At 38.1% G+C, this 24481-nt stretch overlaps 2 protein-coding genes across 3 annotated transcripts; one reads left to right on the top strand and one right to left on the bottom strand.

The window, feature by feature from the left end:
* Window positions 1-45: 45 nt before the first annotated feature.
* On the bottom strand, window positions 46-19866 carry naa15a (N-alpha-acetyltransferase 15, NatA auxiliary subunit a). Its single transcript, XM_058797185.1, has 20 exons — window positions 19598-19866; window positions 15752-15836; window positions 15549-15653; window positions 13260-13417; window positions 12973-13107; window positions 12680-12833; window positions 11878-11997; window positions 11700-11795; window positions 11510-11616; window positions 11348-11420; window positions 11095-11264; window positions 10810-10962; window positions 9849-9977; window positions 9404-9617; window positions 9108-9301; window positions 8920-9028; window positions 8740-8838; window positions 8519-8662; window positions 1707-1804; window positions 46-1611 (listed from the first exon to the last, which is right to left on the bottom strand). Exons 1-20 carry the CDS (start codon window positions 19649-19651, stop codon window positions 1405-1407), a joined length of 2604 nt encoding a protein of 867 aa, XP_058653168.1. The 5' UTR covers window positions 19652-19866; the 3' UTR covers window positions 46-1404.
* Window positions 19867-20939: 1073 nt separating this feature from the next.
* Window positions 20940-22089, top strand: ndufc1 (NADH:ubiquinone oxidoreductase subunit C1). Of its 2 annotated transcripts, none has more exons than XM_058798445.1 (4): window positions 20940-21084; window positions 21625-21728; window positions 21813-21885; window positions 21995-22089. In XM_058798445.1, the coding sequence occupies exons 1-3, from the start codon at window positions 21039-21041 to the stop codon at window positions 21870-21872; spliced, it is 210 nt and encodes a 69-aa protein (XP_058654428.1). In that variant the 5' UTR covers window positions 20940-21038; the 3' UTR covers window positions 21873-21885; window positions 21995-22089. The 2 variants fall into 2 exon arrangements, with proteins under 2 accessions (XP_058654428.1, XP_058654429.1); XM_058798446.1 differs by having other exon boundaries at window positions 21972-22089.
* Window positions 22090-24481: the final 2392 nt, after the last annotated feature.

The following is a 24481-nucleotide window of genomic DNA, read 5'->3' as shown; positions in this document are numbered from 1 at the left end:
ATGACTAATAACTACTGGCTATGTCAGTTCTAAAATATTTACAGGGTAGAAATTCTGAGTACAAAATTCATATCCTTAATTTTTATCCAGGTAATCACAAACAACTGGAAAAATCTGAATATTGGGCATTGATTAAAATGTTGAGAACCACTACTACTGAACAGGAATCAAGGCTGTAATACATCTGAATATATTTTAAAGTCATCTTATTTGAAACTAACCAATTAAGGTAAAGCCCAAATGAGTAAATTAAAAATATTAATTTACAAATTCTTGTGTTCTGTATTTTCTAAAAGATGAAACTGTTACATCATACAGTGCAACCAAAACCAAATATGGAAATTAAAAACAAAAAGAGAAATACACCACAGTCATGTTATTTTGTTTTATTTGTAACTGTGTAAGTGTCAAATGACAGGACATGTTCTCAGAATTCAGACAGTGGTGTGTTTGATGGAGTCTTGTATTATGGGAAAAAAAAAATCATAAAGTTTGAAACCAACATGAGAACCCAAACAAGGAGAGGGAGGAAAAAAAAAAAAGATGCCAAACAAACCCAACAGAAACAGTAACAGTAAAAGTCCTACAGGTCCAACAGATGCCACTGCCGCCTCTAAGACATTCACTGGAAAACCGAAAGGCAGCAGAGGATGAAAGAGAAAAAAAAAGAAAAAGAAAAGAAAGAGATGCACGTCTGCCTCTCCTCGGCACTCCAGGTGACCTTTCAATCGACTGTTATCAGCTTATTGGCTGAACATCACTGTCTCCTCCCATCAGACGTGGTGGGTTTTCACTGCTGGCTCCCCCTGGTGGCTGATCCTGGAACAGTTTCTGCCCAGCCACATTAATTCACTGCCACACACTCCCCACAACCCCAACCCCCCTTCCCAGGTACCCTCGCAACAGGTGCCGTCATCTGCATCTAAAGGGCCGCCCCACAGGTTTGGCACACGACCACGCAAGTCAAACCAGGACCAAAGGTATTGCTCCTCCTGATATTATTCGGTTCTCTTTAATATTATCTAATATAAATTACTCTTAAAAACGTGAAGCAAGATGCATGTGTCTGATAAACAGGAATTAGGCCCAATGAGTTCACTGTGACCATCTTGATCAATCATTCTCTTTAATACCGTTTATTCTGTTCTAGCATAAGAGACGCCATTGGCCTTTTTTTTTGTTTTTTTGTTTTTTTTAAAAGCAAGACAAGATAGAAAGGAGGAAAAAAAAAAAAAATAGTAAAATGGGTTTTTCCCCTATTGCTCGCTCGCTTCCGTAAGTGGAAAAGAAGGCGGAAGGTAACCATGGTCTCGTTAGTGCAGTAGAGTCTCAACCTCAGTGGGGCGTCTGGTCTCAAAATGCTGACGGCCATAAAACAGCCACCCTGCTCCCTTCCTGAAACGCTCACATCTCATTGGGCATGTCCTCGTGGTCGCAGGGGGACAGGTCTCCATTGGTGGTAACTGCAGAGTTGTCCTGGTAACCGGGGGGCATGAAGGCTAAAGCGTAGGGATAGATACCGTGGCAAGACGCACGGTATGATTCGTGAATTTTCTCCTGCTGCGAGCCCAGACTGCCATCTCTCAACGCCTGGAGCACCTCGGTACATGTCTAATATTCACACATACAAATTTGAGAGATGTAGCATCATGCTTTTCGTGAGAAATATCACGAATTTTATATGGTTCGGTTTATGGTTATTGTACCTGAGTGGTTCTGCCTGTTAGGGGCTCGTTGAAGGAGGTAGCCAGCTCAGCAGCCATTCCCTCAGAGGAGGGGTCCAGAAAGACCATCATCTTAGCAGCTGCATACAACAAAAAGGCAGATGCTAAATGAACAGCTAAAAGAATATAGTGGTACACTCATACTAAAGGGTTTCACAGCAACAAAGCAATCAGAAGTCATTAATATCTGGTCTCTTGAGTGAAAGTGGACATTGGTGTAGTTCAAATTTATGAGCAGCAATATGATTGAACAATCACCAAAGAGACAGCAGACAGTGACCCGTTGCCTGAAATGGTCTGATACAGGAACCAGTAGAAACACCAAAGAGCAACCAACAGTAAAGTGAGACTGTGACCTCAAGTGATTTAATTGTTTCAAAGGTGCCATAGAATGGAAAACTGTATTTACCTTGGCATAGTTGAATAATAACAGTTCTGTACATGGAAATGACATACCGTGAGCCTCAAACACCATTGTTTCCTCATTCTTATGTAAATCTTGTGAATGCAAAAGACCACTGAAAAATAGGCGAATCAGAACATAACACTGACTGTGACGTTACAGTCAGGATTACTAATAGTTACGTCCCCAACTTTGCATATACATGCCTATGTTCTCGGCCAGCCGCCAGCCGAACCATCAGAAGTTCTGCAGGTATTGTGAAGAAACAAGCGAGGACAACAGCAAAAATGGCAGATCATGGAAAAAAATGTTATGTTTCAGGCTGTGCAGGGGATGTGAAGTGCAGGGATGGGTTGGTGTCTGTATTCAGAAAGGAACGGAAAGCAAATAACGCGTTCTAATAAAATAAAGCGAGCCACTAAAGGGACATGGTTAGCTCCTTGCTAGCGGTAGCCTGTTACATTACAGAACATAAGATTTCACTTACCACATAAACAGAGTAAGGAGAGATGACTGAGGATGATGGCGAATGATTTACAGATCCTGAGCACCACTGTCAAGCATCTGATCTCGTAAAATGTGTGGTAGTATAGAAAGTGAAATTAAAAAGCGATCGTGCATTCCAAAGCAGTTTCAATGCCCAGCATATTAATAGCGGCTCCCTGATGCCCGCATTTTATTTACAGTATAATTACCCAACAATATAACTGCACACGAAAGTATTGAAATATATATTTTCCCTGTGTTTCCTTCCTGCTGTGTGAGCTACTGAAATAAGCTGCACTGTGAAACAGCCAATCAGAGCAGAGCTCAACATTATTATTCATGACCCTTCCAAATAAGGTAATAACAGACCATTTCATTCTAAGGACAAATCCTTGGGTTTTAAATGGACATGTAAAACCGTTTCTGGAGATTTTTTGCCCTTATGTAAGCCACTTTTCCACTGAAATTTACCTGGAACAATTTGTCCCAGGAACTTTTTTTCCCCCAGGCCTGTTGCTGTCTGCGTTTCCATCGCGGTCTAAAGTACCGAGAAGATTAGGCAAATCGCATGGTGACGTAATGTTAGGTCTGCGCGCGTTTCTCAATACCAAGTACGCAAATTTCGGACTTGCATCCTCTGTAGTTCGGACTTCACGAGTTAGAATCGGGAGTGTGAACTCCCGCGGACGGAACGATGCAAGTGCGATAATTTTGCAAAGAGCAGCGTACTTGATAACATAAGTCAGCTCGCCTTGGCTGCTGCAATCTTCCTCACTGTATTTACAGACGAAATGTGTGAAACACCACTGCCTCTTTTCGTTTTCATTTAAACATATTAATAGCCGCAGATATGTACAGGGAACGTACATACAATACAATGAAACGAAATATTATATCAAACATTGCCTGTTTTCATTTTCGTTTTAACATTAATAGAACAATAGAATAAAGACCAAAGATTACCTGTTAGATTTACCCAACGCAAATTATAGCTTATGTTTAACCACTACAGAGACATCAGAACCAGCGGCAAATGTCAGAAGGACTAGCCAAGGTTATGCTCCTGTCTTCGGGATACATGAGCACTGAGCGCCCAGTGATCGCGTGGAGCTCACGTCTCCAATATATGGTGGCTGAAATACAATGCTGCGTGAACTCAACCAATCAGCATTCTCAGCGCCCAAGTCCCGCCCCCTAAAGTTCCGGACCTTTGAAAAAGTACTACCTCGTGAGGAGGGACATTCTGAGTGGCAAATTTTTGCCCGGAACTTTATTTAGATCCCGTACCAGCCCAAAGTCCCTAGTTCCTGGGTAAAGTTCCTGCGGTGGAAAAGTGGCTTATCTAGATATCAGAGAACAATTTACAATATTGTATCAATGCATTCCATGGCACCTTTCAAGTATGAACAAACCTTTAATGGTGGAATCCTTTAATCTCTTGATTAAATGACTGGGTAATATTTTATGCAAAAATAGCTATTAAAATTAAAATAAGATCTTGCATAATGAAAACAAGGGCATGGAATGGAACTTTTAAGCAATGAGAACAGTTTGGCTCAATGGTGGGAAAGCAGATTTAGAATTGAATCACAAATATGACAAGTCCTCATGAGATATACAGTATCTCACAGAAGTGAGTACACCCCTCACATTTTTGTAAATATTTTATTATATCTTTTCATGTGACAACACTGAAAAAAAATGACACTTTGCTACAATGTAAAGTAGTGAGTGTACAGCTTGTATAACAGTGTAAATTTGCTGTCCCCTCAAAATAACTCAACACACAGCCATTAATGTCTAAACCACTGGCCACAAAAGTGAGTACATCCCTAAGTGAAAATGTCCAAATTGGGCCCAATTAGCCATTTTCTCTCTCCTGTGTCATGTGACTCGTTAGTGTTACAAGGTCTCAGGTGTGAATGGGGAGCAGGTGTGTTAAATTTGGTGTTATCGCTCTCACTCTCTCATACTGGTCACTGGAAGTTCAACATGGTACAAGAACTCTCTGAGGATCTGAAAAAAAGAATTGTTGCTCTACATAAAGATGGCGTAGGCTATAAGAAGATTGCCAAGACCCTGAAACATACAGCGGTTTAACTGGACAGGTTCCACTCAGAACAGGTCTCGCCATGGTCGACCAAAGAAGTTGAGTGCACGTGCTCAGCGTCATATCCAGAGATTGTGTTTGGGAAATAGACGTATGAGTGCTGCCAGCATTGCTGCAGAGGTTGAAGGGGTGAGGGGTCAGCCTGTCAGTGCTCAGACCATACGCCGCACACTGTATCAAATTGGTCTGCATGGCTGTCGTCCCAGAAGGAAGCCTCTTCTAAAGATGATGCACAAGAAAGCCCGCAAACAGTTTGCTGAAGACAAGCAGACTAAGGACATGGATTACTGGAACCATGTCCTGTGGTCTGATGAGACCAAGATAAACTTATTTGATTCAGATGGTGTCAAGCATGTGTGGCGGCAACCAGGTGAGGAGTACAAAGACAAGTGCGTCTTGCCTACAGTCAAGCATGGTGGTGGGAGTGTCATGGTCTGGGGCTGCATGAGTGCTGCCGGCACTGGGGAGCTACAGTTCATTGAGGGAACCATGAATGCCAACATGTACTGTGACATACTGAAGCAGAGCATGACCCCCTCCCTTCGGAGACTGGGCCGCAGGGCAATATTCCAACATGATAACGACCCCAAACACACCTCCAAGACGACCACTGCCTTGCTAAAGAAGCTGAGGGTAAAGGTGATGGACTGGCCAAGCATGTCTCCAGACCTAAACCCTATTGAGCATCTGTGGGGCATCCTCAAATGGAGGGTGGAGGAGCGCAAGGTCTCTAACATCCACCAGCTACGTGAAGTCGTCATGGAAGAGTGGAAGAGGACTCCAGTGGAAACCTGTGAAGCTCTGGTGAACTTCATGCCCAAGAGGGTTAAGACAGTGCTGGAAAATAATGGTGGCCACACAAAATATTGACACTTTGGACATTTTCACTTAGGGGTGTACTTACTTTTGTGGCCAGCGGTTTAGACATTAATGGCTGTGTGTCGAGTTATTTTGAGGGGACAGCAAATTTACACTGTTACACAAGCTGTGCACTCACTACTTTACATTGTAGCAAAGTGTCATTTCTTCAGTGTCACATGAAAAGATATAATAAAATATTTACCTAAAATGTGAGGGGTGTACTCACTTCTAGGGATGCCACGATTATAGATTTTGTTGGTACGATTATAGTCTGAGGAATAATCACGGTTACACGATTATTATGCATGTATTCATTTCACAACATAAAATCACATAAACACTCTTTAGATATTAAAGTGTTATTGATTGCTGCCTTTTGAAACAGAAATAACACAGTAACCAATAATACAGCACAAAAAAAAGTACATCTCTCCTACTGGAATTAAAAAAACGTTACCTCTGTTCTGTAAACATCCATGTCAGTATTTCCCTTTTGAAAATAACGAATGGAAATAGATCACAAATGTATTTGGTGTTTTCATTTTGTATATTCTTTCTACATTTCTTTTGGACCTGAGGTACAGAACTTGGAAAGATGGTGAAAAATAAATTGACTTATGAATAATACTATTATGTTGTAGTATTATGAATAATACTACAACAGGGATGATAAATCTAAATATAAAATGATGATAAAATATAAGACTAATATTAACTTTATCCCACAGAGGGCACTGTTACTAATGTGGGGAATAAACTAAACTATTATTGTAATCAACTGTCATCCATACTTATTCATTTTAATTAGGGATGCACCGAAATTAAAATTCTTGGCCGAAGCCGAAGCCGAACAAAATGGAACACTGGGCCGAAGGCCGAATACCGAACACGGTTTTTCGCATTCTTTTTCCCCAGGCCTGTTTTTCCATTTTTTTTTTTTTTTGTCACCACTGCATAAATTAAATATCCAAAATGTGCTTTTTACTGTTTTGTCCTGCTTTTCAAAAAAAATAAAAAAATAAATAAATTACAAAACAACAATTTAAAAATATTTACTTAACACTGAACATTTTTTTAACATTCTATCAGACATTATACCAACAAAGCAAAATTTAACTAAAAATTAATAAGTTACTAAAATAATATTTTTGGGCCATTTTTGAGACCTCCTTCTTGAATCAGGCATGTATTTTTTTACTGTACAAATAAATGCAGCCTTGCTGAGCAGAAGAGAATTATTTTAAAACATACTACAGATCCCAATTTGAACACTATTGTGAATGTTATAATAAATGTATAGAGCTGTTGTAGGGTAATTATTATTATTTTTATTTTACTTTACAGAACAACAGTAAAATTACAATACTAACATTTATGAATGTTGATGGAGTTGTTGCTTTTTCTTAGACTTTATTTTGGCAGAAACCCGCTGGAAGATTTTAGTGCTTCTTTTTGTTGACAACAGCATGCAGATATTTAAATGATTCTCATTACGAATTTGGGAAGATGTTTGTAGCACTTATCACATTGTCATGTGTCTTTAAAAAAAAAAATGTTACTGAGCAAAAGGCAGTAGGCTACAGTGTTTTAACGCAGATGTTCCTCGCGCTTTGGACTTTGAACCCTGGCACCGCGAGCTCGTGCAGCGCTGTTTGAATACATGCAATCCCTGCTTGTATTAGAAAACATAACATTCTGCAGTTTATTTACTAATCAGTTGAGGCTATTTCGCGATTTCAATCATCATAGTAACCAGCATCAACCACCTCTTCCTCTTCTCATCGGAGACATGAGATGCAGCGCTAAGCATCTAACTGTCGGTGCTTCGTGCTTGGAATTATTTTGCGTCTTTCTCTGACAGTTTTAAATACTTTCACACTGCAGGCGTGTTTGCTGCATTAGTGCGCCTCTATTTGATCGCGTCACGTCATTGTTCGGTACAATTTATTCGGTCTTTTCGCTTATTCGGCCGAACACCGAAAGAGATTTTTTTGCTATTTTCGGCCGAACAATTTCGGTTGCCGAACATTCGGTGCATCCCTAATTTTAATAATCTTTATTCATCTGATTTTACATATGGCCTGAGAAAATATCTATTATTTTGGTTTGTGAGATCGAGATCGAGCTGCCAACACAAACATTTAGGACAGAAATGTGTTGTCAACGCTGCCCAGCGACTTTCATTAATAAAATAGCTTATAGAGACTGGATCGCTACATTATATTAATCAGCAAAGAGGGGGTAAAATGACTGTTTAAGTAACTAAACTCAAATCTTCATTGCTTAAAGTGACACGCAGATGCAGGTAGGCTAATTCACACACGCACTCGCTCTCTCACCGCACCATTTCATCTCTGAAGCGGGCAGAATGTTAGAGCTAACGAACTTCGCGTCAGGTGGTCCTTGCCTTCACAACGTGCATTAAAATCGTTTATTGCACAGCGAGAACAGGTTGGCGAGCTGTGCATTATCCCTTATGTATTCGCTCTTTAGCAATTTTTACGGCACTATTTAAATGACGCCCTGGTCATTCTTGGTGTACCCGAAATGGTCCCACACTATCGACTTCAGTCATTTCTCTGGTGGAAATAAAGGATCGCTGTTTGGTTCCTCTATCGTAGTTAATCTAGTAGCCTTCATGTCTCTGATAAGCACGGCATTTTAAGATGGTGCACCGCTAGTGTAACTTTTCCGTTTTGCGCAAGTTTCAACAGTTCCATTCCGTGCAACAGAAACACTCGGTGTACCGGAGCCTTTACGATTAATTAACCGTGACGTTTTAAAGCGCGGTTAATCGTAAAACCGGTTAATCGCTGCATCCCTACTCACTTCTGTGAGATACTGTATATTAGGGTCTTGTTGACTGTTGTCAATCTCCGCTCTATGAAGAGTCTATAGTGGTTTTCAAAAGTTCTTTAACATCATAAAGGGTACCTGCAACTCTGTGTGGTATTGAGTTTGCATGTTTGCTCAGGAAGTTCTTGTTGAAAGTCTTGGGGTCACTCTCGCCAAACAGTTTTGTGATCTCCTGCTTCAGAACTGTCTGCACTGCCTCCGGCATGTCCTTACTGTCCGACACTGAAAACAGACACAGATCTTATTGTTCCTGTATGTTTTTTGTCCCATGTGAGGAAACAATATGTGCCTTTATGTACCTCCTTTGAAGAATCGCACCAAACACTGGTGGAGCCAGGGGTGATCGGGGTCCAATGAGTAAGCTCTCTTCACCGACTGCAGCATCAAAAGATACTTCTCTACAAACACAAACACTCATTATGAGTTATAAATCCTGAAACATTATGAATCACTATGTTCAAGTTCATCAGTATACTCACCTTTCCTGAGGTAGATCTCAAAGGCCAGCAGATGCGTGTCTATTTTATTCTTTACTAAGTTCTTTAGAGGAGTCAGGAACTTAACCGCTTCTTCTAGAGGATTCTCAACCTACAGACAGAAACAGCACATTCTGATGAACAAAGTATTTTATCCTGTAAAGTACAAATGGCTTTGCCAACATACACACCTTTGCCAGTTTTTCTGGTATGAGCTCCTCTTTAGGTCCTCCAATCTCCTCCTCATCCTCTTCCTTTTTCTTCTTTTGGTTCTTTAGCTGTTTTTCTTTTTCAGCATTCTTCTTTTCCTCCTCTAACTGGGCTTTCTTTTGGGCACGTCTCTGTTTGTTGCGCAATTTCTTCAGCTCCTTGTCTGTTAGGTTAGCTACAGAATAAACAATTGTTAAGGAAACCAAACTATAATTTTTTCCCAAAAAGCAAGGATGGTTCTCTAAAGTTTGAATATGTTTTGTGTACATGACTGTACCATTGTCGGCCTGCGACTCCTTGTTGTCATCGGAGAGCGGGTTATCATGAAGGCTGAGGTAGATCTCGATGGCTGTACGTGCTGCCTTGAAGTAAAAAGGGTGCATACGCAACACGTCCTCTAGATTGAGCAAATCGACGTAAGACCGCAACGTCATCTTCCGCATACAGTAGGTGTGGAAGTCAAACTGGTCGTCTGTTATCTCCACAAAATGCTGTTAACAACAAATGATTAAAGTGTCAGGATATTTCAGACCATTGGGTATTTATTTATTTATGATTTAAAGTCATGTCAGCAACAATGGCTATATTCATAGCAAAAACAATTCAACTGCGTCACTCAATCAATATCAACCTACAGATTTAGCATAGAGCTATTCACCATATCAGTTTGCTATCTACAGCTGAAATTATCATCTGATAGTATCTAATTCTGCAAGATTTACCCTCTCAATTTCATGGCACTTCTTCAGCGCCTCTCCGTATTTGTTCAAGGACTTGTAGGCCAGAGCACACTCCGTCTGGAACCACATGCACTGCATCTCATTCAGATTCTCTACAGCAGAGGTTCCTTCCTGCAGGTGATGGATACATTCAGACTGATGTGTTTTTGATACTGAGACACTCTTGGAAAAATGAATGTGAGACTAAAAGGTGATTATGGAAATTGTAGGGCATGTAAGTCCCAACTTTCATGTACAAGGGACAAGTGAATTATTGGTTAAACCGTTATCTGTCAGTTTTTGCGCTAAAATGCACTGAAAAAAACAGTGAAAAAGGGTTTTTGGTCAAAGGAGGAAAAAATGTTACTGCTTTCAATGCTCCTAAAATGTAATGTTAACCAACATTTTACTATTTCAGTCTTTCTGGAGCTGAATTTGCAAGCCAAGAAAACGGCTGCCAGAGGCAATGCCTCCAAATGAACTGATTTGTCTTTTAAAAGGACTTTATTTAGTAACTAAAATAACACACTACCATTCAAAAGTTTGGGGGCTGTAAGATTTAAATTCAAGTGTTTTTAAAAGAAGTCCCCTATGCTCATCAAAGCTGCATTTATTTTATCAATAATGCAACAAAAACCGTAATATTGTGAAACATTACTACTGTTTTCTATTTTAAAATGCAATTTATTTCTGTGATGGCAAAGCTGAATTTTTAGCAGCCGTTACTCCAGTCACATGAAATCATTCTAATATGATGATTTAGTGCTTAAAAACATTTCTTAATTTAAAATTGAAACCTAGTGTAACATTATATAAGTCTTTACTGTCACTTTTGATAATTTCAATGCACTCTTACTGAATAAAATTATTACATTCTTCTGACTATTTGAACTGTATTATATATGTAACACCTGGTGTTATTTTAAGTGTGTTCTCACAAGCATGTGACCTTCACCATACTAACTCGTGTGAACTTGGAACACATCTCTTCAGCCTCTTTGATAAGTCCAGCCTTGAGCAAATACTTGGCACACTTGGAGTTGATGAAGCGGTCAGCAGTGTCCAGAGCCTGGGCCTCATCCATCCAACGAGCAGCTTCACGGATGTTACCTGCATGCTTTCATGAGAACAAGACATGGAAAATAAAGTCACTCTCTCATGTTCTATGTCTTGAGAACATTTTTAAACAATGTAAAAGTGTCTCATTTCTTTTACGTCAGACTGTTTCAACGACCTGAGTGTGCTTTACCTTGTATATCTTCGCCTTGATGAGGAAGAGCTCTATTAGGGTGGGGGTGCTTTCAATGGCTGTGTTGATGTATTCGAGGGCAAGGGTCTGTTTGCCAATATGGTTGAAATGCTGGGCCAGGAAATACTGAACCCACAGTAAAGTAGTGGGCGGCTCGATTTTCCCATCATCTACAAATTCATCAACACATGTCCACAGTGAGAACTTTGGCACCACTGTCATTCGTCATTAAAATCTGTTTACATGTACTCACCATTTTGGTTGAACATTTTACAAGTTCTCAAACTTTTATCAAAGCCCACAACTAATTCCTCAATTATTGCTACCTGCAGAAGACAAGAACATATTATAAAAATGGTGTTGAAGTCCAGAAGAAACTTCTACAAATTTTTTTGATTATATTGCCCCATCTCACCTTGTCTTTTTGATGGTAGAGTGATTTCAGTGTGGTAAAGACAGGCGGGCATCCTTTGCTAAAGTTCAATCTCAAGTAGCGATCCAAACACTCTCTAAACTTCTCACCTGCGAAAGCTAAATGCGGTCATATACACGGACACATTATGAGAACATAACAGTTTTATTGATCTGACAAGATTGGCGCTGACCTGTGAGGAAGTTGAGAGGAAGTCTTCTTGGCACCAGGCCTTTCGGATACTTAACCCAGGCATCTTCATAGATTTTCTGCTTCTCCTCGACACTCTCTGAAAGCAGACATTGAGTAAGGGACAAACAGAAATTCAAATCAGCCAAGATTTGCTGGTGTTCAGAAGAATGTGTATTTACTTGGTTTGAGTGCTTTCTCCAGCCCTTGATAGTAGCTCCAGTTCTCAGGGTTTCTCTCCAGCAGTCGGTGGTAGACCTCCGTAGCTTCACCAGCCCGATCTAACTTGAGAAGCAGCTCTCCTACACACATACCAACATACGTAGCTTTTAAAAAACTGTGACACCAGACGATAAACAAATTCATGACTCACAAAGGTATGCCAAAATCAGAGATAAACAATTAATATAAAAATTCTGTTATTTTGTTTCATGTTAAAATGCATTACCATTCAAAAGTTTAGGGTCAGTCATTTTTTTTTTTTTTAAAGAAATGAATACTTACAATTAATACAAGGACACATTAAATCAATGAAAATTGGCACATGTATAATGTCACAAAATATTTCTATTGCAAATAAATGCTGTTCTTGTAATCTTTCTATTCATCTATTAATTTCATCCTAAAAATATATCAGTTTCCGCATATTCATATAGTTTTCAACATTAATAATAAGAAATGTTTTTTGAGCACCAAATCAGTAAATGCGGCCTTGGAAAGCATTAGAGTTTGCTTCCAAAAACAAAATTTGAACTGTAGTTAAATATCTATTATAAAATAAATGCATTTAAAAATCATTTAAATGCTATATGTGAATTTCAGCATCATAACATTAAATTGTTAAATTGTTTGTTTTAAATATAAACTAAATGAGCATTAGATAACAGCAAACCAAAGTAAATGCAAAAACCTGAAAAATGAGAATGCACAGATAATCATCAAATCCAATATATATGCATATTAAAAAAAACAAAAAAAACACACCTCGTGTCTCCTCTACAGCCAGTTTGTCACATATCTGTTTTTCATAGTTGGTCAGGTGATCGAGGGCTTCTTTGATAAGCCCGGCCTCCCTCAACAGCTGATTCTGATAAAGCAACAGCTCACTGTACTCATAATCCACTTTATCTGGAGATGTCTAAAACACAATCAACAATAAACCTCAGTGGCATCCAAAAACAAACACTTGGTAGTATCTCCTACTAAGATATCTGCAACAATAAACTTGGTGTGGACTACAAATGACAGGAAGCAGTGAGAAAAAAAATTTAATTCACCTGTTGTGTTTTGCGGAACTCCTCCACGATCTTAGCTGCCATCTCATAATCTTCCAGAAGGTGGTACGCGATGGCATAACCGATCCAGGAGGCTCTTTGAGCCGGTCGCAACTGCAGTAACTGGTACCTGGTCTCCTGTTAGAGAGAAAATGATACAAATTATATTATGACCACAACAATTTGAGTGAAAAAATTACATTGGAAAAAAACAGTATTTTTACTGGCTTGTTCCCTGGAACATAGTAGTTTCTTGACACATGGAAGCACTTACATTCAAAATAACTTACCCTATAACCTTCGAGGTCTCTCATTTGGATCTGCAGCAGTGAGAGATCTCTGAGGATTTGCAGATTGTCTTTGTCCCATTTAAGAGCATTCCTGTAGCACTTGATGGCCTCGTCATACTTCTTATCCGAGCGCTGAAGCAAACCATAAACGTGCCAACCTGAAGAAGAGTTAAGGACAGGAAACAGCACTGCACCTAGGGCTGTACGATTTAGTGGGAAAATAATAGAATGACTACTTTTATGAAAAAAATTGCGATTTAAAACGCGATGTTTGAAAAGGAAAAACATTCAGAGGATTGCTATGCTTGTTTGTAGGGCTGCACAATTTGGCCCAAAATTTTGTGATTATATAATTTTGATATAATATTTTGTGATTGTACAATAAAAAAATGTTATAAATAATAATTTTAAAAAAGCACATTCAATCATGGCCAAAAAAATTGGCACCCTTGGTAAATATGATCAAAGGCGGCTGTGAAAATTAATCTGCATTGTTAATCCTTTTGATCTTTTATTTAAAAAATTTCACAGAAATCTAACCTTTCATTGGATAAGAATTTAAAATGGCGGAAAATATCATTATGAAATGTTTTTTCTCTAATACACATTGGCACAAGTAACAGCACCCTTTTATTCAATACTTTTTGAAACCTCTATTTGCCAGTTTAACAGCTCAATTTTCTCTTATAATGCCTGATGAGGTTAGAGAACACCTGACAAGAGATCAGAGACCATTCCTTCATCCAGAATCACTCCAGACCCTTTAGATTCCCAGCTCCATGTTAGTGCTTCTTCTCTTCAGTTCACCACTCATTTTCTGCAGGGTTCAGGTCAGAGGACTCGAACGGCCAGCAGAAGCTTGGTTTTTTGCTCAGTGACACATTTTTGTGTTGTTTTTGAGGTTTGTGTTTGGATTATTGTACGGTTGTAAGATCCAAACATGGCCCGTTATAAGATTTCTAACAGAGTCAGTCACTTATTGATTTTTTATCTGTTGGTATTTGATAGAATCAGTGATGCCATGTGTCTAAACAAGATGTCCAGGACCTCCAGCAGCAATATAGACCCACAACATCAAAAATACAGCAGTATGTTTCATTGAACACATGGGGTACTTTTTATCCCCGTGTTCACCAAACCCATCTTGAGTGTTTGCTGCTAAAAAGCTAATTTTTTAAGTTTCATCTGACCATAGAAGCCAGTCCCATTTGAAGTTCCAGTCGCGTCTGATAACTGAATATGCTGGAGACTGTTTTTGGATGATCTAAGAGAATTTTTCTTGAAACCCTCCCAAACAACATGTGGTGATGTAGGGGCTGTTTGACAATTTCTTTTAAGGTTTTCTGACCCGAGACTCAACTATTTTCTGCAATTCTACAGCTGTGGTCCTTGGAGAGTCGTTAGCAACTCTCCTACTCACCGTGCATTAGGACGATATAGACACACGTCCTCTTCCAGGCACTTTCGTAATATTTTATGTTGATTGGAAATTCTTAATTATTGCCCTGATGGTGGAAATGGGGATTTTCACTGCTCTAGCTCTTTTCTTAAAGCCACTTCACTAATTTGTGGCTCAATTATCTTTTGCTGCACATCAGAAATATATTCTTTGGTTTTTCTCATTGTGATGGATGATTAAGGGAATTTGGGCTTTGTTTTCCGTCCTATTTATATTTCTGTGAAACAGGAAGCCATGGATGGATAATTTCATGTTCATAATCACCCTGGAGTGCTCAAAATTGTGAATATGAATGAGAATATTCTTCAGAGATATTTTACTCATAAGAATTTCTAGGGGTGCCAATAATTGTGTCCAACGTGTATTTGAGAAAAACATCTATTTCATAATGATATTTCCCCCCATTTTAAATTCTTATTAGCCAATGAAAGGTTAGATTTTTGTGAATTTTTTAAATAAAAGATCAAAAGGATTAACAATGCAGATTAATTTTCACAGCTGCCTTTGATCATTTACCAAGGGTGCCGATATTTTTGGTCATGACTGTATATGTATTTAATTAAATCACAGCCCTCGCAATTTGACTAGGCCATATCAGTTTTCTTTTGATTAATCAAGTTGTACTAACTGCACCTATTCATTAAATTATGCTGTGAGGTTATCTGTTCTGTACAGTTGCTAGACATCTGAAAATAAGAGTCAAAAAATACCTTAAACTGGAAGTCAATCACTAACAGCTGGATACAAGTATTATTATGTGCACAGAAATGACTTCTTTTGACAGTGCTTTTTAATGAATCCACTGACAGTGGAAAAAGTATTAAGGATACAGACATGACTCTTCAGGTCGTTTCGTAAGCCACGTCGCACTAGGTCATACGCCTCCTCCTTTCGGCCCAAGCAGTTCAGAGTCAGTCCTTTCATTGCAAGTGTCTCTGCAAGATGGAAAAAAAGAAATCATTGTGTGCTCAACCAATTTAATTAGTCAAAATGATGAGAAACTGAAGTAATGAATGTCCGAGAATGGTCTTACCTCCATGTTCGGTGAACTTCGGGTTGGACAGGATCTGTTTGCAAAACTTGAGCCCATTTCTGTACTGCTTGTGTTCATAGCATCTCTGCAAGACATAAAATGGAAAAAGCACACTAATAATTACACTTTCACTGCACATTAGGCAAAATGAAAGTAGGGTTAAGGTGTGTGGTTAGTAGGGTTGGGTACCGTTCACATTTGAACCGGTACGGTACCGGTACCGGTATCTGAAATTCGGTACCGGTACCCAACGGTACCTTTTTTCGGTACTTTACTCTCTGTGTAATAACAAAAACATTTATTTCAGTGAAAAAATAAGTCCAAAACTCTCAATTTCAACATTTTGAACAATTGGACCCAACAATTGTTTTTCTTTTTTTTCTTCCAGAAATTCTTGTGTTTTATTTTTTTTCTGATAATCAAATGAAGGCATGAAACATTTATTTATTTCTAATCAAATCAAAATGAAACCCTTTTATTTTTTTGGCAAACAAACAGAGGTTTACTGTTAAAATTAATACATGGTAGAAAAATTATGTGAATATACCTTTAAAAAGTTATAATAATAATTGTATTTTTTCTACAATTAAGTCGTTAATGTGGTTGTAATAATTATTTTTATAATTTAATTGTTTTATTTAAATTTGTCAGTAAATGGAATATATAAAGACGTACATTATACTGTACAAAAGTAATACAAGTTTAATATATTTCTGTTACATGTTAAACCGCACTTTTATTTTGACAGGTTGCGTGAAGTTTCTGTGTGTATACAGTATGATATGATGCTAGTTTTCTCAAATGAAACGGTAAAATTCTCATGAAGTGACTCACAGCCTGTAAGTTCATGTGTTCATGTAGTGCAGAGGCCGAAAATCACCGCGAGTTCACGTGTGCTTCAGTATTTGTTTATTAAACAAAACCGCGTCTCCGCCATTCATACATACCGAGGCTAACGGAACATGCAGGATTCATATTTAAACCGTCTTTTGCGTTTTAATATTCACATACACTAGTTCATATCGCGATTCGAATTAAGTGACAGACATTCTTTTATTCATCCAAAACTTGCGAATTCCGTGGCATTCCGCGTTATAGAGTAAATTCCGTTTATATGAATGGACTCCGCCATCCTGTCCGCGTTTTCGCGGAAACCATATGACCCTAGAAATGTAAGCACACTTCAGAACATTTCGGTTTGCCCTCTGTGTTGTGTTTTAAAGAGTTGCAGGGGTGACAAGTCACAGGGTCTCTCTCTCTCTCTGTCTCTCTCGTATGCGCCCAAATGCGTTCTCAGGTACCGAAATTTGGTACCGAACGATTTCATGTGAATCGATACTCGGTAGTACCGACGCAATTCGGTCCGTACCCTTAAAAGTACCGAGTTCGGTACCCAACCCTAGTGGTTAGTGATGTATATCTTCCTAACACTTCAAACCACCGTCAAAACCACACAGGAAGTAAATGTGAGATACAAAATTCCAATTAAAAAAATCAGGACACTCAGTGTATTACACAAGTGTGAATCACCTTGGGACTCTGTAGAAGACACACAAAGGCTAAAGGAGTTCACAAACTCCTGCAAAGACATGAGCTGGATAATCAAGATATCAGTGCCAGAAAAGAATCAGAGAAGAAAGCTGCACCTCCTGTCACAACGTTCCCCTTAAAGATCTGCTGCTTAAGGCTGGAATACACTACACGACTTTTAAAATCTGAACAGATTTTAAAACACTAGGCATCATACACTTTTTATAAACAATCACAGAGGAAAAACTGACCATCATACACTAAGTGATTGAGGATCATACACGGATCACATCACGCAGAAATGTGCTCCTTAATGTGTCTTCTAAACTCGGCTCAAAATATCAAACATCTCTGATATTCTCCAACTGGATGGAATCATAGTCTGAAGCTAAAAAAAAAAAGAAAATCGGAGACTGTGACTACCATACACTACATGATTTTCTGTCAAGTCAAATCTGCAGACTAGCTCTGACTTTTGGCAACTAGCGTGAACTTGTGCAAACTATAAATTCAGGTGAAAAAAATTGTGTAGTGTTTTACAGCCTTTACTAATGTCACTCTTAATAAAGTAGTTCACAATACTGATAAAACGCCTGTGGCAGGCTCAGAAAAGAGGCTATGATGGTGAGATGTTGATTACGAACAGATTCCGATCTACTTTGGTCACCACAACAGTTTAGACATCCCAGGAGAGCTGTCTGCCAAATATCAACATAACAGTAACGTGAAGGAATGCCCTCTGGCATAATCATGTTTAAAGGACAAACATCATTAGGCACTGCTGTTGGCATTCATGACTGAAAAGTAATGTGTGAGTCTAAGAAACTAAATCACATTAAGGACTTCTAGCAATTCAAGCTCCCTCCCTGTGACAGAACAGAAACAGATGTTAGAAAACACCAATAAACCAACGTCAGATGACTTTGAATTTCTAACTCTGTATTCTGGAATAACAAAAATCAGGACTGTTTCATGACTGGTCATTAATACATATTTCTAATTAAGAGTAGTGACCGAGCAAGTTGCTGTTGAGTCACTATGACCTAAAAACTACTACTTGAAGGACAAAGATTTTCATCATTTGGATCTTTAAAATGATTTCTAATTGTTCACTATCAGAGTGGCTATTTTACCAGCTGTGTCCTAGACAGCTGAACGACCCAAAAACCTAAATGTTGTCTAGACAGACAGCTAACCAGGTTTTGAGACACAGCCAACCTGTCAAGCTAGTCAGTCTCCCATGTTCTCTTTTGTTTTCCGTGTGAACCGTAAAAGTAAATTTGATACTTGATCAATTAAACCTGTATTTTGTGGCATAATCTTATTAAAGTCTTCTGTGAAATCACGATGTTTTGCAGCTTTTAGTAAAACCAGCTTTGCTACATGCTAGTGTCGGCATATAACGCACATTGTATGCTAGTGTGCTACTATATGTTGACAAATTTGAAGTTTAACTGTCATTAAATCTCGGTAAGAGTCTATTTATTCAGCACAATATATCCAGTATATTAAATAATCAATATTAATTGACCAATCTTGCATTACACCCACTTTTGTCTGATCAAAAGCTTTCCAGAATGATAATGTCTCACCCTTGACATGACTAACAAATCATGATTCCTGAATTAAAGCTTCTATTTTCAATTTAAAATAAATAAATAAATAAATACAATTTAATGATAGTTAATGTTAATGCATGATTTGCCCAGTTAGCATATGACAGCAGATTTGAGGGGTAGCGTTCAGGTACTAATTAAACTGTCAATAACGATGTATATAACTCATAACATGTGTAAACAACACACTAACGTAACTAAGTATGTTTCATACTCTGCTATTATTTTTTTTAGGTTAGTGTTGCTTTAAACGGATTAACTTTCATTCTATTCACTTGCACTGTGACTAATCGATTCAAACCCGTGTTTTGACATGACTTAATGCACGAAGCCTTCAAACAACACGTTATTACTGGTGCAACTTTATAAAGCGACTTTATAGCATCGTTTAACGTTTATTCCGTCCACACAGCTATCAAATCACTGATCTTTGCGCTTAACTTGCTAAGGCAGTTAGCTGCTCTGTGTCGAGCAAGTTCATCTGCTCTCAAAGTGCGTGAACGTGCATGAGCTAATAGTCATGTTACGAGTATTAAAGCAATGCCAATGCTCTCTGTTAGCGTGCAAAAGACGCCTAGTAGGTTTCTCTTGAGGCCAGAGGAGAGAGATCCTGGCTAAAATAGGAAGGGGGTTGACACACGCTTGCTTTCTATTATTAACAATCCTGCGTTGGTTAGCAGATATATTTCTCCCAACTTACCAATATTCTCTTAAAGAGAGCGTTCTCCTTCGGCGGCAGAGTTACCGAGGGCATGCTTCTTCTTCTTCTTGAGTATTGATCACCGTGACTTTGCTCTGATCATGAATCGGAAACCTCGATACTCTGGCCGGATTGTCTGCTGTATCGTAAAAGCCCCCCTAACTTCGCTGTCTGGGGCTTCTCGCCTTCACGTGGTGACAGCAGGCCCCCCTTCAGAACCAAAATGGCGACGCTGCTTCTCCCCGGGTCAAGCTGTGAACTGCGCATGCGCTGAGTGTGCAACATTTCCGAGGCGGGGATGAAAGTGGAAATTATTAAATTTTTAAATATACTATAAATTAAATATATAATTATATAAAAAAAATATATATATATATATATATATACACAACGTTAAATGAAATTATAGTGCTGCCCTGACGATTTTATTATAATTACAATAAAGTTACGACCACGCATATTGAATAATGCATGTTATGCCGTATGCATTGCCGCCACTAGATGGAAATATTATCTTGGTAGTATGATGTTGTTGAGTTTGACGATTCAGCAAAAATGCATTAGTAAAGGCTTGTGGGAGCCGTGCTTCTGAAAGAGCATCCCTGCGTCCCGGTGTGCATGTCCACCCTATCTGCCCTAAATAATATTGAAAATTACTAATATCACATAGAATTTAGGTTGGATAGTTTGCACGTTGGGACGCAGGACATGTTTATAGGAGATAAACACAACTGTGCTAATAAACATATATTTATTATGATGAAACAGCTACTCTTAAAAACTTACTGCGAAAAAAGGTGTATAAATTGGACTAAACCTTTGAGTATTTGTGGATAATACTGTTTTAATAATAAAGTAAAAGAGGTTATGTGGTTTTACATGGCATGTATCCAGCTAAAAGTGTTAGAGAGATATCATTTAGATATTGATTATTCCTGTATTTGTGTTCAGCAGAAAAAGAGTTAAAAAGTAACTGTGTATACAAGGATGTTTGAGTGGACATGAAAGATTTTATTAGAAGGATTTTTAGATTTATAGATTCAAGATGGATCATTTTAATATTTATGTATCATTCCAATAAGTGTGACACTTTTATATTTCTCATACACCTTTTTATTGTTTTGGCAGTTAAATTTAATTTTCTTACAGGAGACCAAAGCACCTGTTTGGAGAACATTGTCGATAAAAAAAGAAAAGGAAATTTTAATATTTTTCATGGAGTTTTTAATTTATTTTTTATTATTAATTAATGAATGGTTGTTATGTACACTCGAGTGTGTTTCAATATGTAGGATTGATATGACTACAGAATGTGAGAGAAATAAAGGTGCATGGGTCATGTGATCGATTACTCTACTTGCCACTAGGTCAGCCATTACAGAAGCCAGGAAAAGTAATCGAGCAAGGATCGTATTTTGTCTGGGAGAGAAACGCTGTCAAAATGCCTCTTGGTCGGTTATTGTTGAGGACTTCAACTGTCAATAAGAGTGAGTACGACAGTGCAAATTATACTGGGCGTACATTATAGTCTAAGTACATTTCCTCGGTACATTTGTTTTGCTTGCCTTATGTAAGTTAGCAAATCAGTGTGGCCTGACCTTGCTTAGCATAGCAAGACTAGCAACACAGCAGCCATACATTAGTTTCATCTCATGATGAGTTATTTATATAGCCTAAGCATTCAGTTGCACAGTTTTAGAATGCATTTATAATGTCCATATATTATGTTTTAATTGCCATTTTAAGTTGTTTGTGAATTATATCAAAAGACAATGCAAATGTTTATTTTTTGATGTCTTATTGTTACATTAATGCGTATTAAATCTAACAAAATGAAAATATTGTACATAACATTTTTAAGTATTTGGAAAACTTCCACCGGTGGGTTGTATATTTGTGCTGCTGGTTAATAAATCAATTCATATACAAACCAGCAAGTTACAAGTTAGGTACCAAAACTGTTCAATAAACCAGACATTGTGTTAGATATAAAAGGTTTTGAGGATTGCTTTTCTCTCTCCTTTTAGTGGTTATCAGAAATTTCTTTATAGTTTCCAAACCGGATCCCTCCAAGCCAAACATGCTGAGAGTAGGACTGGCATTTGGAAGCACAGCTGTCTTGTGGGCATTGGTAACTCATTTTGAATGATCTCTCAGAAATACGCACAGACATACTTATTTGGTTTTTCTAAACACACTTTCTGTTCCCCACCAGCTGTTTAAACAGCACAGCACTGATGTGCATGAGTACAAAACAAGGAATGGGTTAGAGTAATTCATGAGGCCATGTAAGTAAAACCATTAATATCTCTTTATTCAGTGTTACTGTAATTTGTACATTTTGTTAAGCGATTCCATGCTAATGATGTAATAGTGTCTTTTTTCCCCCCTTTGTAGGGCAGCAATTGCTCTGTGCTTTGTGGATCTTCTGTTTTTCCTGTTTCCGTGTTCATCTGCTTGTACAATAATGTTTATTAAAGATGTGTATATAACCTGCCTCTAGTCGCTCTCTCTTGATATTAATGTGACCACAAAACCAGTAATATGGGTAAAATTTATGAAACTGAGATTTATACATCATCTGAAAGCTGACTAAATAATCTTTCCGTTGATGTATGGTTTGTTAAGACAGGACAATACAGCGGGTAAAATAAGTTTTGAACATATCACCATTTTTCTCAGTAAATATATTTCTAAAGGTGCTGTTGACATGAAATTTTCACCAGATGTCAGTAACAATCCAAGTAATCCATACATACAAAGAAAGCAAAACAAATAAGTTCCGAAATTAAGTTCTGTATAATAAAGTGGAATGACACAGGGAAAAAGTATTGAACACATGAAGAAAGGGAGGTGCAAAAAGGCATGGAATGCCAAGACACCAGCTGAAATATATCAGTAATTAGAAAGCAATCCTGCCCCTAGTCAGTGGAAATTAATATTAGTTGGTTCAGTTCCAACTGATGGCCTATAAAACGGTGTCTCATGACCAACGTGTCACACAAGAAACATTTCATGATGGGTAAAAGCAAAGAGCTTTTGCAAGACCTTTTCAACGGTGTTGTTGCTGCAAAACATACTGATGGCATTGGTTACAGAAGGATTTCTATACTTCTGAATGTTCCAGTGAGCACTGATGGGGCCATAATCTGGAAGTGGAAAGAACATCATTCCACCATAAACCGGCCACGACCAGGTGCTCCTCGCAAGATTTCTGACAGAGGAGTGAATAAAATTATCAGAAGAGTTGTCCAAGAGCCAAGGATCACTTGTGGAGAGCTTCAGAAAGACCTGGAATTATAGCATGTATAATTGTTTCAAAGAAAATAAGTAATGCACTCAACCGCCGTGGCTTGTATGCACGCTCACCATGCAAGGCTCTATTGCTAAAGAAAATTTAAGTTTAAGATTTAAGTTTGATGCACAACATTTAGACAAGCCTATGAAATACTGGGAAAACATAGTCTGGTCAGATGAGACAAAAAAATTTAACTCTTTGGAAGCCATAATACACACCATGTTTGGAGGTCAAATGGCACTACACATCACCCCAAAACATCATGGTGTGGCACTGGCAAAATACATGTAGTCGAAGGAAGGATGAATGGAAAAATGTACCGAGACATTCTTGATAAATATCTGCTGCCATCTACCAGGATGATGAAGATGAAATGAAGATGTCATTCCATTTTATTACACAGAACTTAATTTATGAACTTATTTGAATTGTTTTCTTTGTACAGTGTGTGCAGAATTATTAGGCAAGTTGATATTCTGGTCATATTTTTTTTCCAAGAACGTTTTACCAATTCCAAACCACATCAATCTTAGTAACTACTATCAATTTTGTATTTAATCATTTATAAGTGATATATAATTGTTCATGAAGGCTGAAAGTTAAAAACTCCTTATTTCAGGTGTGCAGAATTATTAGGCAGGTTTTCTTTTACAGATAAAATGAGCCAAAAATGAGATTGAACTCAAGAATAAAAGTAAAACAATTATTAAATGCCCATAAGAAGGATGCAATACTAATGCAATAATAGAATTAGCAAAGTTAAGGCATGACCACTGGGCAGCGAAATGCTCATTGGGTCAGCAAGGTCAGAAAAAACAGGTGGAGAGGAAAAGACACTTGTTAACTGCAAAAGAATTAAGAATTAATGTCAAGAATTAGGTGAGAAACCATCAGGAACCATTTAGTCTCCAGCACCATCATTTTCCAGAACTGCAACCTTCCTGGAGTCTCCAGAATTACAATGTGTCAGGTTCTCAGAGACTTTGCTTGGGTAAAACATTCTTTAAAATGGCCCTCACTTAATAAGAATAACATGCTGAAGTGTTGTGAAATACATGAAGACTGATTTTGTATAGGCTTCATGGACAGATAAGTTGTGAGTGACTCTTGAATGACCAGCATCACATCGTCTTGTACCACTGTTTGAAGAATTTATCTTCCAGAATCTGGCAGTAAGTTTTGGGAGCTCATTTTAGTTCATCTCCTATCCTGAAAAGTCTGTCTTGCAGGATTGATTAAAAATGAGCTCCTAAAACTTACTGCTAGATTCTGGAAGATAAATTTTTCAAACAGTGGCACAAGAGGATGTGATGCTGGTCCTTCAAGAGTCACTCTCAACTTATCTGTCCATAAATCCTATACAAAATCAATCTTCATGTATTTCACAACACTTCAGCATGTTATTCTTATTAAGTGAGGGCCATTTTAAAGAATTTTTTACCCAAGCAAAGTCTCTGGGAACCTGACACATTGCTCTTCTGGAGACTCCAGGAAGGTTGCAGTTCTGGAAAATGATGGTGCTGGAGACTAAATGGTTCCTGATGGTTTCTCACCTAATTCTTCACCTTAATTCTTAATTCTTTTGC

This window comes from Onychostoma macrolepis, chromosome 14 (assembly GCF_012432095.1).
Source record: "Onychostoma macrolepis isolate SWU-2019 chromosome 14, ASM1243209v1, whole genome shotgun sequence".
Lineage (NCBI taxonomy): Eukaryota > Metazoa > Chordata > Actinopteri > Cypriniformes > Cyprinidae > Onychostoma > Onychostoma macrolepis.
This window is presented reverse-complemented; position numbering and strand designations above follow the sequence as displayed.

What these genes read in the sequence shown, in the direction of transcription:
- naa15a (XM_058797185.1), bottom strand. Translation starts at nt 19,651, where the DNA reads ATGCCCTCGGTAACTCTGCCGCCGAAGGAGAACGCTCTCTTTAAGAGA. An exon ending in AGTTCCGCAAAACACAACAG is followed by an intron (nt 12,834 to 12,972) that starts GTGAATTAAATT and finishes ATTGTGTTTTAG; the next exon opens with ACATCTCCAGATAAAGTGGA. An exon ending in AATACCACACAGAGTTGCAG is followed by an intron (nt 1,805 to 8,518) that starts GTACCCTTTATG and finishes TGTTGTATGCAG; the next exon opens with CTGCTAAGATGATGGTCTTT.
- ndufc1 (XM_058798445.1), top strand. Translation starts at nt 21,039, where the DNA reads ATGCCTCTTGGTCGGTTATTGTTGAGGACTTCAACTGTCAATAAGA. An exon ending in GACTTCAACTGTCAATAAGA is followed by an intron (nt 21,085 to 21,624) that starts GTGAGTACGACA and finishes CTCTCCTTTTAG; the next exon opens with TGGTTATCAGAAATTTCTTT. An exon ending in CAGCTGTCTTGTGGGCATTG is followed by an intron (nt 21,729 to 21,812) that starts GTAACTCATTTT and finishes GTTCCCCACCAG; the next exon opens with CTGTTTAAACAGCACAGCAC.